The 14,703-nt window shown below is 48.9% G+C and overlaps 2 protein-coding genes across 4 annotated transcripts; one reads left to right on the top strand and one right to left on the bottom strand.

The window, feature by feature from the left end:
• Nucleotides 1–19: 19 nt before the first annotated feature.
• On the bottom strand, nucleotides 20–7,073 carry wdcp (WD repeat and coiled coil containing). Of its 3 annotated transcripts, none has more exons than XM_062467896.1 (4): nucleotides 7,011–7,073; nucleotides 4,462–6,370; nucleotides 2,871–2,991; nucleotides 20–1,055 (listed from the first exon to the last, which is right to left on the bottom strand). In XM_062467896.1, the coding sequence occupies exons 2-4, from the start codon at nucleotides 6,367–6,369 to the stop codon at nucleotides 865–867; spliced, it is 2,220 nt and encodes a 739-aa protein (XP_062323880.1). In that variant the 5' UTR covers nucleotide 6,370; nucleotides 7,011–7,073; the 3' UTR covers nucleotides 20–864. The 3 variants fall into 3 exon arrangements, with proteins under 3 accessions (XP_062323880.1, XP_062323881.1, XP_062323879.1); XM_062467897.1 differs by lacking the exon at nucleotides 7,011–7,073 and having other exon boundaries at nucleotides 20–800; nucleotides 881–1,055; nucleotides 4,462–6,659; XM_062467895.1 differs by lacking the exon at nucleotides 7,011–7,073 and having other exon boundaries at nucleotides 4,462–6,659.
• A 441-nt stretch (nucleotides 7,074–7,514) lies between these two features.
• fkbp1b (FKBP prolyl isomerase 1B) lies at nucleotides 7,515–14,245 on the top strand. The gene is made up of 4 exons (XM_062467974.1): nucleotides 7,515–7,674; nucleotides 8,219–8,266; nucleotides 13,216–13,328; nucleotides 13,424–14,245. The coding sequence occupies exons 1-4, from the start codon at nucleotides 7,638–7,640 to the stop codon at nucleotides 13,550–13,552; spliced, it is 327 nt and encodes a 108-aa protein (XP_062323958.1). The 5' UTR covers nucleotides 7,515–7,637; the 3' UTR covers nucleotides 13,553–14,245.
• The last annotated feature ends 458 nt before the right edge of the window (nucleotides 14,246–14,703 follow it).

The following is a 14,703-nucleotide window of genomic DNA, read 5'->3' as shown; positions in this document are numbered from 1 at the left end:
TGGCCATTCAAACAATTATGACATAATGTAAACTGCACCAGAGTTGTTTATTATTGGTTGATTTCTAAATCTCTTGCACCCCCTAGTGGCACTTTAGCACACCTCCCTAGCCACTCATACTGGTAGTACTACTTGCATAGAACAGTATCTAGTATATAAATGATATGCCTTTTAAACATGTAAAGACTTTAATTTAAAATAGTCATATAACACAGAAAACAACCTTCAGAGTTGCAAAGTGTAGCTATAGCAGCAAAAACATGACTGTATTCATCCTACCTGCTCACAGACGGTAATCTCATTACTGCCTTTCAGAAATACATGTAAACATTCTGATCGAAAGGTGGGTATTTCAAAAGCACAATTATCATCTTAAACAGAACAGTAAAAAAATATATATCCTCAGGTGAACGAAAAAAAAAAAAAATGGGTGTGTGAAGTTGGAGAGTCGTGTTAGAATGGGATGATGATGGGTTCTCAGTGCTATGACGAGGCCCTGCAGAGGAGAGGCTAAGGTGTCTATATCGAGGCTGAGGTGTCTATATCGAGGCTGAGGTGTCTATATCGAGGCTGAGGTGTCTATATCGAGGCTGAGGTGTCTATATCGAGGCTGAGGTGAGGTGTCCATATCGAGGCTGAGGTGTCTATATCGAGGCTGAGGTGTCTATATCGAGGCTGAGGTGTCTATATCGAGGCTGAGGTGTCTATATCGAGGCTGAGGTGTCTATATCGAGGCTGAGGTGTCTATATCGAGGCTGAGGTGTCTATATCGAGGCTGAGGTGTCTATATCGAGGCTGAGGTGTCCATATCGAGGCTGAGGTGTCCATATCGAGGCTGAGGTGTCCATATCGAGGCTGAGGTGTCTATATCGAGGCTGAGGTGTGGTTATTGGTGCTGCGCTGGACGGGACTGGACGGACAAGACCCCTCGGGAGTTCCAGGAGACCTCAGGGGGGATTTCCTCTTCCCGTTCCGGACCGTGAGCTCTTCCTTGGGCTTGAACGCCAGCGGCACAAAGCCTTCCCCGTCGGCAACCAACACCACCCAGAGCGGCCCTGCAGACAGGAGAGATGGCCCAGTCCACTCATGCGCCTGTGTCTTTACGTAACACAGCCTCGCTGTACGATGACAAAGCATGCCAACATGACTGCCATTGACACAACTTTGTGGTTCTTGCTGTTTAATTGTACCTTGTCTAACTACATGCTGTTATTGTTCTTCCCTTTGGGACTTATTTGGTTTTCACAATGTATGCTTCATGTTTGGCTACCCGCAATGTTTGGGGCTATCTCGTTGTTATGATCAGTGACCTATGCACCTTTGTAAAACTCTCTCTTGGAAGTCGCTTTGGATAAAAGCGTCTGCTAAAAGCATAAATGTAAATTTAACGGGTCGACCAGAAAACAAAACAAAACTGCTCAGTTGACCGATGGGATTATACCAACCAGGAGTATTTTAGAGTTCTATAAGCAAGACACAAACTTCTCGTGTGGAGCTGTAAGCAGCTTGCTTTTAAGGCTTTGTAATCTCATCAAGGCTGTTAATCACTTCCAGTAATAGCCTGCATTAAATTCCTCCCTCGACTGAAGAACAATTTCTGCTGTCAAACCTTTCTGTTTAAAAAGTACATATACGACTAACACCATAGTGTTAGTTACACATGCACCATTCCTACCTGAAGGGAAAAGGATAGCCTGACCGTAACAACTATTCTTTTGTACTAGTTCCCATTAAACAAGCCAAGTGAGGTTGGTTTTCTGAGGAATTGCTCGTCAGCACAAACGTGTGAGGAAGCTGTGGACGTGGGTTCCAGTTCCCTGGTTGTGCTGGGAGAGTGTGTGCTGTGGGGTGAGCCCTGATTGGCTGTACGTACCATACATCATCTCCACTATGGTGTGCTGTGGAGCTGACGTGCTGTACATACCAGAGATAATCTCCACTATGGTGTGCTGTGGGGTGAGCCCTGATTGGCTGTACGTACCATACATCATCTCCACTATGGTGTGCTGTGGAGCTGACGTGCTGTACATACCAGAGATAATCTCCACTATGGTGTGCTGTGGGGTGAGCCCTGATTGGCTGTACGTACCATACATCATCTCCACTATGGTGTGCTGTGGAGCTGACGTGCTGTACGTACCAGAGATAATCTCCACTATGGTGTGCTGTGGGGTGAGCCCTGATTGGCTGTACGTACCATACATCATCTCCACTATGGTGTGCTGTGGAGCTGACGTGCTGTACGTACCAGAGATAATCTCCACTATGGTGTGCTGTGGAGGTGAGCCCTGATTGTCTGTACGTACCATACATCATCTCCACTATGGTGTGCTGTGGAGCTGACGTGCTGTACGTACCAGAGATAATCTCCACTATGGTGTGCTGTGGAGGTGAGCCCTGATTGTCTGTACGTACCATACATCATCTCCACTATGGTGTGCTGTGGAGCTGACGTGCTGTACGTACCAGAGATAATCTCCACTATGGTGTGCTGTGGAGGTGAGCCCTGATTGTCTGTACGTACCAGAGATCATCTCCACTATGGTGTGCTGTGGAGCTGACGTGCTGTACGTACCAGAGAACGTACCAGAGATCATCTCCACTATGGTGTGCTGTGGAGCTGACGTGCTGTACGTACCAGAGATAATCTCCACTATGGTGTGCTGTGGAGGTGAGCCCTGATTGTCTGTACGTACCAGAGATCATCTCCACTATGGTGTGCTGTGGAGGTGAGCCCTGATTGTCTGTACGTACCATACATCATCTCCACTATGGTGAGCTGTGGAAGTGAGCCCTGACATGCTGTGCGTACCATACATCATCTCCACTATGGTGTGCAGTGGAGGTGAGTCCTGATTGGCTGTACGTACCATACATCATCTCCACTATGGAGATGTTGAATAGCTCCTGCAGGACTCGCAGGCACAGCTTCCCCTCGCACAGCAGGACCGGCCTCCTCTCGTCTATAAACACGTTCTCAGACAGCTGCTTCTGCAGATGGGGGAGGGGGGGAGAGGGAGACGGGGGGACGAGGGGAGACAGGATGGAGGAGGGGAGACGGGGGGAGAAAGAGAGGGGGAGACAGGGGGGAGAAAGAGGGGGAGACAGGGGGGAGAAGGAGAGGGGGAGACAGGGGGGAGAAGGAGAGGGGGAGACAGGGGGGAGAAGGAGAGGGGGAGAGGGGGAGACAGGGGGGAGAAGGAGAGGGGGAGACAGGGGGGAGAAGGAGAGGGGGAGAGGGGGAGACAGGGGGGAGAAAGAGAGGGGGAGACAGGGGGAGAAGGAGAGGGGGAGACAGGGGGAGAAGGAAAGGGGGAGACAGGGGGGAGAAATAGAGGGGGAGACAGGGGGGAGAAGGAGAGGGGGAGACAGGGGGAGAAGGAGAGGGGGAGACAGGGGGAGAAGGAGAGGGGGAGACAAGGGGAGAAGGAGAGGGGGAGACAGGGGGAGAAGGAGAGGGAGAGACAGGGGGAGAAGGAGAGGGGGAGACAGGGGGAGAAGGAGAGGGGGAGACAGGGGGAGAATGAGAGGGGGAGACAGGGGGGAGAAGGAGAGGGGGAGACGGGGGAGAAGGAGAGACGGGGGAGGGGGAGAGGGGGAGACAGGGGGGAGAGGGGGAGACAGGGGGGAGAAGGAGAGACGGGGGAGGGGGAGAGGGGGAGACAGGGGGAGAATGAGAGGGGGAGACAGGGGGGAGAAGGAGAGGGGGAGACAGGGGGGAGAGGGGGAGACAGGGGGGAGAAGGAGAGACGGGGGAGGGGGAGAGGGGGAGACAGGGGGAGAATGAGAGGGGGAGACAGGGGGGAGAAGGAGAGGGGGAGACAGGGGGAGAAGGAGAGGGGGAGACAGGGGGAGAAGGAGAGGGAGAGACGGGGGAGAAGGAGAGGGGGAGACAGGGGGAGAATGAGAGGGGGAGACAGGAGGAGAAGGAGAGACGGGGGAGAAGGAGAGGGGGAGACAGGGGGAGAATGAGAGGGGGAGACAGGGGGGAGAATGAGAGGGGGAGACAGGGGGGAGAAGGAGAGGGGGAGACAGGGCGAGAAGGAGAGACGGGGGAGGGGGAGAGGGAGAGAAGGAGAGGTAAATGAGGGTGTTCAGCTCCTTTGCTTGACCCTGTGGCGAAGACTATCCTTGCAACACAAACAATGTCTTAATCTGGCACCTGCTGATGATGGGTGTCACACTATAAACACTGTGGGCCTGTGGGGGTCTGCAGGTATACAAGCTTTGCACATGTGACAAAACACCAATTCACTCGTAGGCAAGTGTATGATCCCATTATCTGAGGTATTTCTATACAAGGTCTTTCCATAGCGTTGTGTTATCCCGACAGACAGTAATCCGATGACATAAAACCTTCACCTTAAAAAACCTCTTCCCATCAGTGTCTCACCTCAAATAGACTCAGTATCAACTGAAAGAACCCACATGTGCAGACATGTGCCACCCTTAAGCGCCTACCTGGCATGTGACGTTGACATAGGGGGGCTCGCAAGCGTTGGGGTAGCCCCCCTGGGCCTTCTTCCCGTTCTGGGTGAAGTCTCTGATCTCTGCCAGGCACTGCTGCATGTCGGCAAACCGTGTGAAGATCCTCTCCATGTTGTTGTTGAGCTGGTCCACCGGTCGCTCCTTGGGGAGGCAGGTGGTCTTGGGAAGGGTGGGGTCGGTGTGGAACTTGTCCGCTGGGTCGAAGCGCGGGGAGCAGGGTCGGCTGGACTCGCGGCTGGCCTGGCCGGACACGGCCAGCGAGGACATGCGGTGGACGTGATCCATGTCGAAGTTCTCCACCGTGACGGAGGAGGCACTGGAGGCGGCGCGGTCGGAGAAGTCCGTGGAGCTGGCGAAGGGGCTGGGCTCAGGGCTCCTGACCTCCTCCACCAGCCTGCGGCTGTTCCTGGGTGACGCAGACGAGATTACAGCCCCGCTAGGCAGCACCAACTCCTTTATCCCCCCCACATGCTCTCGCTCCTCCTTGCCGGAGGACTCCGAGTGTCTCCTAATCCCGTGGTGGAAGATGAAAGGGGAATCGGGGTTTCCTGGGCTCGGGGAGCAGGCTTTGGGGGCTTCTCCATCGTACACAAGCTCCTTGTAGGTGATTCTCAGGAGGTACTTGTCAGTGTTGGAGGAGGGGAGGAAGGCTGGGTCGTTGGACTTCTGCTTTCCCACCATCATCAGCAGCATCTTGTCAGTGAGGAAGCACACTCCCTTGGGCCTCTCGTTCTTCTGCAGGGAGATTTGCTGGACGTTGGGCATGGCCGAGGGCATGATGCAGTAGACCAGCACCATGTTACAGGTGTTAGACGCCACTGCCACCGTACCGCCCCTTGGGTCAAAGGCCACGATGTCCGGGACAAGGATGCCAGGAATGCTCACCTTACGTGTGGTGGTGACCTTACGTTCGTAGGTGACCAGGATCAGGTGTGAGGAGTCCTGCCCGGAGCCTGTCAGGTGGTCCTTGCGGCGGAGGTGGATGAGGGGGCTGGGGTCTGAGCGCCGGTGTCTGGCCAGGATGTGGGTGAGGTCCATGGGACCCGAGTTTGAGGAGATGCAGGACCTGTCAAAGTTAAAGGACCTCCTCCGGTCCAGACAGCCGTCCTCGTCCAGCAGGACCACGGGAGAGCCCTCCCCTGACAGGTGCTCACCATCTGCGGGCAGGTCGAAAGCCATCCCCGCGTTCAGCCCACAGATCCTGTCCAGGGGCAGCTCTGTCGCCACGGCCACCTGGGCCTCCCCCGTGGACTCGATGGCGCAGATGTAACCAGCCACGTCGAAGACGGGGCAGAAAGAGCACGGCACCAGACTCTTCTGGATGTCGTTCCAGATGTAGGAGTGCAGGGCGCTGCCTATAGCGATCACCAGGCGCGTGCCGTCCTGGGTCCAGCAGGCACAGTGGATCAGTCCGCTGGCTCGGATCTCCGCCTTCACCCGGCGGTTGTCCACCCGGACGGAGAAGAGCACCGAGGCGTCCTTCTTGGTCAGCACCACCAGAATGTCCATCTTAGGGTGCCACACACAGCCCTGGGAGAGCAGGGGGAAGGGCTCGCTCATCTCGCAGGTCTGGGTGCACAGCAGCTTGTTCTGCTCCAGGGAGCTCAGCTGCAGCTGCCACACGGTCACGTGCTTCTTGTGCTGGACGGCCAGCAGCGCCGCGGAGCCGGAGCAACACAGCGGGCCCCAGAAGAGCCCCAGCACATGCTCAAACTGCCCGATGACGTTGGTGTCGCCGAACTTGACTTCCCCGTTGACGCAGCAGAGAGAGGTGAGGCAGACTTGCTTCCCATCCGTCCACGCTAACCCGTGGACAGGGTGGATAGCCTGGTGGAGAGTGTTCAGTCCCGTCCTTAGCAGCTTGGCTTTGCCCAGATCCATACTGACAAGAGAGGGGAGCACAGGTTAACCTGACGAACGAGAGGAAATTAAAGGATATCACTCAATCTGTAACATTGATGAAAGAGAAAGGAGAATCCAAGCCTTAGGTGAGGTTGTCATGCAGGGGACTAACTAGCTCTAACTAGTCAACACCGGCTGCCATCACACACTAAGAATAGGAAAAGCCTCTTCCCTGTGTCTTTGTCAGGGTGAAATCCTTAATCACCCCACTACATGAGAAATGGACTGAGCTGCTTAGGCCTGTGTGACCTTAGCTACGCAGATCAGTGTATATAACACACTAGTGCCCTGGGAACCACTGTGGAGGAACCTCACATTACCTGTAAAGGATAGATGTGTCTCACATAGGGGGCGGTGCAGTTGGCTACAGCAAGCGGGGTTGCTAATACCTGTAGCGTCTAACGTAGCGTATGACGTAGCCAAGCTTTCTGTTGATGTTCTTGAATATAAAGGCTTCACTTTGTGTTGGGGTTGTTTAGAAGTCAAATGCAATAATACCACGTTTATTTAAAAAGTTCTAGGAAGTGAACATTGATTCGTAACTAATAAACATAGCATCGTGACAGCAACTAACGGCTAGCAGACAGCCATGCATGAACACAGATAAATAATGCACTTACGACGTTGACACTTGACAGAGGCTTGCGACCTGTCAAGTTCTTATTAATATGATAAACGCATTTGTGCAGGTAATACCAAATTACTAAAACAAATCATTAACCAGTTTCCCACGTTTAGTTTACTTTTCCCCGGCTTGAATAGTTTCTCGATGGACCTGGAACTGAAAAGTTTGATAAAACTGGGAATTATGGGATTTGACGTTTTATTACTTTTCTACGTTATTCAGATGTTAACCACAAGATGGCGCTGTAGGATAGGAAAATCGTATTTCGTTGAAGGTATTATGCTTGAGGTAATGGATATATATATTTTTTATTTTTATGAATAAGGTACATTTTACAACTCCATACGTAAGTGTATATTAATCTAGAGATAATTTGCTATTTACAAAATAATTGTCCAATATTTGGCTCACAACGGTACGGTTTACGACGACATTGAGCGGACGTTTAACATCTCATAGTAAGGGATATCTTCACCTAGTGGTGTAATACAATCTCGCAGACGCAGACCGATGTGGATCTGTGCATGAATGGTCTTACTGTAGCTTGCACAGTAGCCACCAGTATAGCTATATAACCTGCTTTTAGTTTGCTTTAAATCCAATTGTTTATATATTTTTCAAAATGGGTGTGGACGTCGAAACAATATCTCCAGGAGATGGTGAGTTGGTTTATCTTTGCTTCTGTTTCGTCATGAAAAGGGAATAGGGATTGTTCTGCAGCAATTTTTGTTTGATTGTTTTCAGATTATCTTGATAATGCGATATTCATGTTCTGAATTTGCGTTTTGTGCAAGTGACGGCGATGCAAGGAATTACACTCTAATAACCCACTGTAACAGCCCGTACAATTTTTAGACGGTTGTGAGCGGCGGTGGTTTGTCCTACTAGCCCAGAACAATCTTTCCAGAAGTCTCGAAAAGCATATTCTGCAAGATGCTGCCTCCAGCAAACCCTTTACCTAACGCACGAGAAAGATACCCTTGATATAAATAGTTGTACTTCGGCAACGTTTGATTTTTATATTTATTTAAACACGTTGCTATATTATTTTCTGAAAGTCTTAAGGCAGTTTTTTTTTTTTTTTTTTTTACTCGATTAGGCTGTGGAGGAGTGTCGGTATTTGGGGGGAATTAACAATCTTATTTTTATTCAAGTCGAGGACCTTCTTGGACACAAATTATTTCTGTGTTTTCTTCTTGACAGGAAGGACTTTTCCAAAGAAGGGCCAGACATGTGTGGTACATTACACAGGTAAAGCAAGCAAGCAAGACTCCTTTCTGTTGTTCCATCTGTTTATAATGTTTACATTTAGCCCCAATAACTTGTTTCACTTCAAAAGCTGGACAGTAGCCACACTTACACAAATTCAGACTGTAATCAACTTATGTCAAGGAATTATCTGCACAATTCCTCTTAGAACAGAGGACTTACAGATAAGGATGAATCCTACAGTGAGACAGGATGATTTTATAGTGTCCATGTCACAAGTTAACCCAGATAGTGTTTATCTCCCGTCAACCTTTTTTAGAATTCTAACCTCTGATTAGTAGAAATGTGCAATAACAGGTAGTTTTACCGTAGCCATGATCCATGGTTACAATCCGGTCATGGTACTAACACGGATGATACTCTACATGACTGTATTCCATAAGGAACTGACTGAATTAAATCTGGATTAAAGGCTGAACATGCAAAAAGACATAATTGAAGACCGGATGTTTTATCAATTTACTTCCAGGAGATTATATTTTATTTATAATTTTTTGGGGCGCCAGACTGATCCCTCTCCCCAGGAGTTATTACGAGTGCTGACAAATATGTTCGAAAATTTAGAACTCCACTTTGGCCAAACTTGATCTTGTTAAGTGTCACACAGGGAGAAAACAAGAACCCACCAAACATCACCTGAAAGGGGGTTTCTGCTTAAATTAATAGATTAAAACATTGTCTTGGTTGGTTGAGGTTGTCGTGCAGTGCTCCTCTATTGGTCTCAGCGAGTCAGCTGCAGAGCTATGTCTGTGGGCTCGGAGGCCCTGCACTGCAGCACCAGGCTATATTAAGGCCCGTGGAGCTGCTGTGTTGATGTCTGCAGGGAAGTTGACCCTATTAGAGGAGTGCTAATGCTGTGTGTGCTTTCGTCATCTCCTCTCCCTCTCTCTCTCATCCTATCTCTATCCCTCTATGTCTGTCTCTCCTCACCCTGCTTCTCTCCCTCCTCCCCCTATCCCTGCTTCTCTCTCCCTCCTCCCCCTCTCCTGCTTCTCTCTCCCTCCTCCCCCTCTCCCTGCTTCTCTCTCCCTCCTCCCCCTCTCCCTGCCTCTCTCTCCCTCCTCCCCCTCTCCCTGCCTGTCTCTCCCTCCTCCCCCTCTCCCTGCTTCTCTCTCCCTCCTCCCCCTCTCCCTGCCTCTCTCTCCCTCCTCCCCCTCTCCCTGCTTCTTTCTCCCTCCTCCCCCTCTCCCTGCCTCTCTCTCCCTCCTCCCCCTCTCCCTGCCTCTCTCCCTGCCTTCCCCCCCCTCTCCCTGCCTCTCCCCCCCCCCTCCCTGCCTCTCTCTCCCTCCTCTCCCTGCTTCTCTCCCTCCTCCCCCTCTCCCTGCCTCTCTCCCTGCCTCTCTCCCCCCCTCTCCCTGCCTCTCTCTCCCCCCCTCTCCCTGCCTCTCCCCCCCCCTCTCCCTGCCTCTCCCCCCCCCTCTCCCTGCCTCTCTCTCCCCCCCTCTCCCTGCCTCTCCCTCCTACCCCTCTCCCTGCCTCTCTCCCTCCTCCCCCTCTCCCTGCCTCTCTCTCTCAGTCCTCTATCCAGCTCAGCTGTTTGTGCCAGATCCAGGGAATAATGAAGCTTTCGTGTCAAGCCAACTGGAAGTAGATTTATTAGCCTAACACAGCTACCTTTTTTTTGCTGCAAACTCTTATTGAGTTAGTCTCCAGTGTTATGGAGTAGGTGGTTTTATTGAAAGCATGATGCTTACCACGCTGTGTTAGTGTGGCGACAACCATAACAACTCACATTATGGCTAAAAACAGAGAATCCTTCAAATCCCAAACCAAGCACAGTTGCGACATCATAACCTTCCTGAGCAACTAAGCAAATAGTTGGTTCGCTGTGAAACAGCCAGATCCACTTCATAGCGTTTTTCAAAGTTTTTACTTTCTCATCAAGATATTCAGTGCTTATACAAACATGCACTTGGAGGGCCTTGCGGTCTGTTAGACAGCATTTCATCTACGGTTTTAGGAACCTAAATTAGCCCGGAGGTCACTCTGTCAAACACAGGCCCTTCAGAAGGGCCCACCCAGTCCTAACAGGCAGAACAAATCAATTATCTCTCCCTCTCGTGCCCGGTGGTCTATTCATGGAAACACTGAGATCTGCCTGGAGGTTCTGCTTTTTACTCCCCTGTCATCACAGCTAGGTACAACACTAACAACGTTAAGTGGAAAGAGAGGCCGGTAGGAGGAACCTGAACAAGGTTTAGTGTGGGAACTTCCTGCCTTTCTGACTGACAGTTAGGAGTTTAGTTGAGGTAAGATCCCTAAACACGATGCTGGTGTGATTGATGAGGAAGGGTGAGGTGATGACTTGTGATCATAGTATTGTGGATGATGCAGGGCCTTCTCCTCAAGGATCTCCCCGGACCTCGCAGTCATGATGTCATAAAGATAAATGAGGCATCTCTCTCCACGTTTTAGTTGAGCACTGCTCCCGTGAAACGTGACAACTTAGCCACTCGGCCACTTGGTCAGGGTGTCGCACTGAAATAGAAACAAACATTTCAAGGATTGAACGTGTCTTCTGTGGAATGTTTTTAATGGGGGATTATTGGTGCAATGCAGGGCTGTGTTGGTGTGGTGAGTTTAAGAGTTGTACGCACAGGGAATCATATATGGTGGGTTCTATCTATTAGCAGAACAGCTAGAATAGTTAGACAAAAAATGTAAGCAGTTGTTGCCTACTCCATCCCACATATGATACACAGCCTCAGAGGTGGACTCAACACACATACTTTTTATGATTCTTTTCTTCACAGTTAAAACAGCAAAGCGTCATGGCTCAGGTTTAAACCAGGCACATCTTTGGAGCTCATAACCTACGTTAGCCGTGACCATGTTGCCTAATTAAACTCTGAAGAAATGAAAGCCTACACCCTCCTCATCTTCCATCTCCTGAAAGATAAACGACGCACGAACAGGTTTTCTTTACGTCGACACATTTGCGTTTGCAGCCCTGAGATGTGCCAACGCGTCTACGATAGTGTGTCATAAGCAGATGGCATACGTGCGCTATCTGGTTTCATCGGGCCTCGGCTGAGAAGGCTGTCCGGCCAGCCTGCTAGACAGGGGCTAAGACAGGGATACAGTAAACAGGGTAAAAATAGCCCCCCCTTCACCCAGCTTTTCCAGATAGAGCCGGAGTCCTACTGAGCTCTGAGCTCTCACGCTACTTAAGACAGTCTGTCTGGGACCGGGGCTGAGCCGCAGGAAATGAATGGCCCTGCCTTGTTTCAAAACAGCTCATTTGCAGGGACCTCACCCCAACTCAGCTCCGGTTCAATTCGACCACTGGGCTTGTTGGCTTGTTTCTCTGAGCTCTCTGTTCGTCTCCTGATCACCGACACACGACTGTTTTTCCCTTTAATCTGTACAGTTTGGACCCTCAGAGACTAGTGGAACAAGAATCCACTGAAAATTATCACAACAGTGATCATTTGTTTGGTTTCAGCCAGAAAAGCCAGTAAAGGTTTTTTCTAAATGAAAGAGCTCAGACAGATTTAACCCTTGTGCTGCCTTCGGGTCACATGACCCAAAGGTTCATAACGAACCATTGTTGTGTTTACCCAATTTTACCCAATACAAAAACAAATAAAAATAATTTTCTTTTAACCTTCGCAATGTGGGGGGTCTGAGACAGCCCAACGGTTAAAAGAAAATGCTTCAATTTGTTTTCGTATGCGGTAAAGTTGTCGCAATACGACGGTGGGTCAGAATGACCCGAAGATAACACAAGGGTTAAGAAAGAAATAGGCTTCAACAGAGGGCTTGTGGTTTGCCAGTGGGAGAGTATTAACAGATGGTAATCACCCAGACCTGAACCAGGGAGTTTCTATAAGACCCGTGCAGGCATGTCCCTTGTGACTCCAGGCCAGGAGCCCACTGATATCTGTGCAACAGGGATTCCTGGAAGCATCAGCTCTTGCTAGGCTAAGTTTAGGGAGGACTGTAAGGGGAGAAGCAGGCAGTACAGTTTCAGTACAAAGATTCATCGCTCTAGTTGGCTGGTTTTAATGGCAACTATTTACGCTGATGTTATGTCTGCGTGTGGTGGAATCATTCGTCTATCTCGGTGTGACTATGTAAATGACCAAGGACGGCTTCATTAAGAGGTGTTCCACCTGATACTAAAATCCCCTCGCCACCTTTATACACGGCCATGCCTTATAGGCTGGTGTTGATTATTAATATTGTCTTACCCAGCGGGATATTTTGGGGTATCTGGGTTCAGGTTGATATTTGATACCGTGGGTAAGGTGAATGTTTCTGCTGGGTCTATAACAGGCTACTCCTCTGAAGGGACCTGGCACTTGGTTCCTCAGCCTTAACACACTTCTTTTTTGTGCTTAAAAAAATACATAAATATCTCAAGTTCGTCATTCTTTGCAGTGGCTAAAAGCATGTTGTGGAAGTGTCCAATGAGGTTTATTGTATCAGCATGCCTGAATGGTCAGCAAAGTTCACGCACATGCACACATGGACCCAGCACATGCTCCCCTGTGGTCCAGATGCAGGCTAGCAATGGCCTACTTAACTTCAGAAATAATCTACTGAATCAGGCCAATGCATCATATTCCACATTCACTTGTCCATTGAAACCACTGAAACAAGCGCAAGATCAGAATAAGGAGGACCAGTGTAATCAGTCCATGGTTTTAGGACATCCCTGAATTATTAAAAGCTGCCTTCATCTTTGCTTTGATGTTGAAATGCTTTTCCGACATGAAGGAGAGGCTTTGTTTGGTCTTAGAAACAAGGGAAGCAGGAACACACACAATGCTCGAGTTGAAGAACTGTAGAAACATCTAACTAGTGTGTAACAATGACTTGCGTGTGAGCATTTCCTGTTTGTGGTGTTTAGACAGTACAATGAGAGTTATTTTTTTTATATTTTTGATGGTTAAGATGAATGAGACTTTGTGGTCTCTCCGTGTCAGGGATGCTCCAGAATGGGAAGAAGTTTGACTCTTCTCGAGACAGAAACAAGCCCTTCAAGTTCAAGATTGGACGGCAGGAGGTGATCAAGGGCTGGGAAGAGGGAGTTGCACAGGTGAGACAAGACACCTGCAGTAGAACACACACACACAGGTGTCACACAGCCTTACCTTCATAACCCCCTCTCCCTCCTCTCTCCACACCCTGCAGATGAGCCTGGGCCAACGGGCTAAGATCACCTGTACGCCGGACATGGCATACGGAGCGACAGGCCACCCAGGGGTCATCCCTCCTAACGCCACTCTCATTTTCGATGTGGAGCTGCTCAAACTGGAGTGATGGTGACGATGTCTCAGGTTCAGGGGTCATGTGGTTCAAAGGTCACAGGGGCTATGTATGCCACTCCTCACTCTCAACAAGAGGGATTTACAATGGACTGGGCCACCCCGCCACAGAACAACTGTCCCCTCCTTGAATTGAAAGCTTCTTCCACTCAACACTTAAAAGAATATACTGCTTTGTTGCCAACTTCTGTTAACGTAGATGCAGCTTCTTCTTTTTGGACGTTTTACACTCAAGATACCATTTCTTTGGCTTCTTTGTCTTAATGTTTTATGTCTTTAGGCTTTATTGTTTATTTCTTTCACTTTAGGTTGTATATTTTATTGAATCAACGAATTACAAAAGAGTTTTCTGATGAAAGCCGTAATGCACTGCAAACAAAACATACTGCCTTACTGTTAAAAAAAAAGTAGGGAACACTACGGAAGGACAATATTCTGTATCTTAACTGGGCATTAACAAAAACCACTGTCTGCATTGCCACTTTGATAACAAAAATATATATCTTGCTGTATGCTATAAATGATATTGCTGTGTTTAGCATATTTTGTATCCCTTCTAAACATTTAATGCAAGTGCACAACAGAGGTCGTTCAAATCCAGTACTGTACAGAACTTCTACCGGCCACAGCTTCTAACCATTTGATCGATCAACTTAATAAAAAATGGTGAGAACTGCGTTTGTTGAAATTGACTTCAGACTCATTTCTGTGTGTTTGTATGAGAAGAAAAGCAGGTTAGCTAAGCTAACCTTATATGGCACAATCAATTAATGTATGGCCGTATGTATTTAAATCTTCCACTAGCAAATATAACAGTAACATTAAGTATATATGGTTCCAAGGATGGTTGTCAAAATAAGTAAGATGGTGAACTAAACTAATGTATCTTTGGGTTAAAAGGGTACCAGTTTGATAAATAGTGGAAGCAACACCTCCCTCATCTGGTCAGAACCGAATATTGCATTACGGTTTATTAAACAACTACGTTGGAGACGCTAAGCTGAAATCATACCTGGTAAAAAAAAAATGTTCTTCCATCAGATGATAGCATGTAAACCGCAGAGTGTAATGTGAAGTGAAAAACGTGTGTTTGGTTTTTAGACGAACAGCGGCGAGCGTGATACATCTCGTTAAGATTCTAAACTC

This window comes from Osmerus eperlanus, chromosome 8 (assembly GCF_963692335.1).
Source record: "Osmerus eperlanus chromosome 8, fOsmEpe2.1, whole genome shotgun sequence".
Classification (NCBI taxonomy): Eukaryota; Metazoa; Chordata; class Actinopteri; order Osmeriformes; family Osmeridae; genus Osmerus; species Osmerus eperlanus.
This window is presented reverse-complemented; position numbering and strand designations above follow the sequence as displayed.

What these genes read in the sequence shown, in the direction of transcription:
- wdcp (XM_062467896.1), bottom strand. Translation starts at nt 6,369, where the DNA reads ATGGATCTGGGCAAAGCCAAGCTGCTAAGGACGGGACTGAACACTCTC. An exon ending in ATGTCAACGTCACATGCCAG is followed by an intron (nt 2,992 to 4,461) that starts GTAGGCGCTTAA and finishes CCCCATCTGCAG; the next exon opens with AAGCAGCTGTCTGAGAACGT. An exon ending in CATAGTGGAGATGATGTATG is followed by an intron (nt 1,056 to 2,870) that starts GTACGTACAGCC and finishes TCCTGTCTGCAG; the next exon opens with GGCCGCTCTGGGTGGTGTTG.
- fkbp1b (XM_062467974.1), top strand. Translation starts at nt 7,638, where the DNA reads ATGGGTGTGGACGTCGAAACAATATCTCCAGGAGATG. An exon ending in ATGTGTGGTACATTACACAG is followed by an intron (nt 8,267 to 13,215) that starts GTAAAGCAAGCA and finishes TCTCCGTGTCAG; the next exon opens with GGATGCTCCAGAATGGGAAG. An exon ending in GGGAAGAGGGAGTTGCACAG is followed by an intron (nt 13,329 to 13,423) that starts GTGAGACAAGAC and finishes CACACCCTGCAG; the next exon opens with ATGAGCCTGGGCCAACGGGC.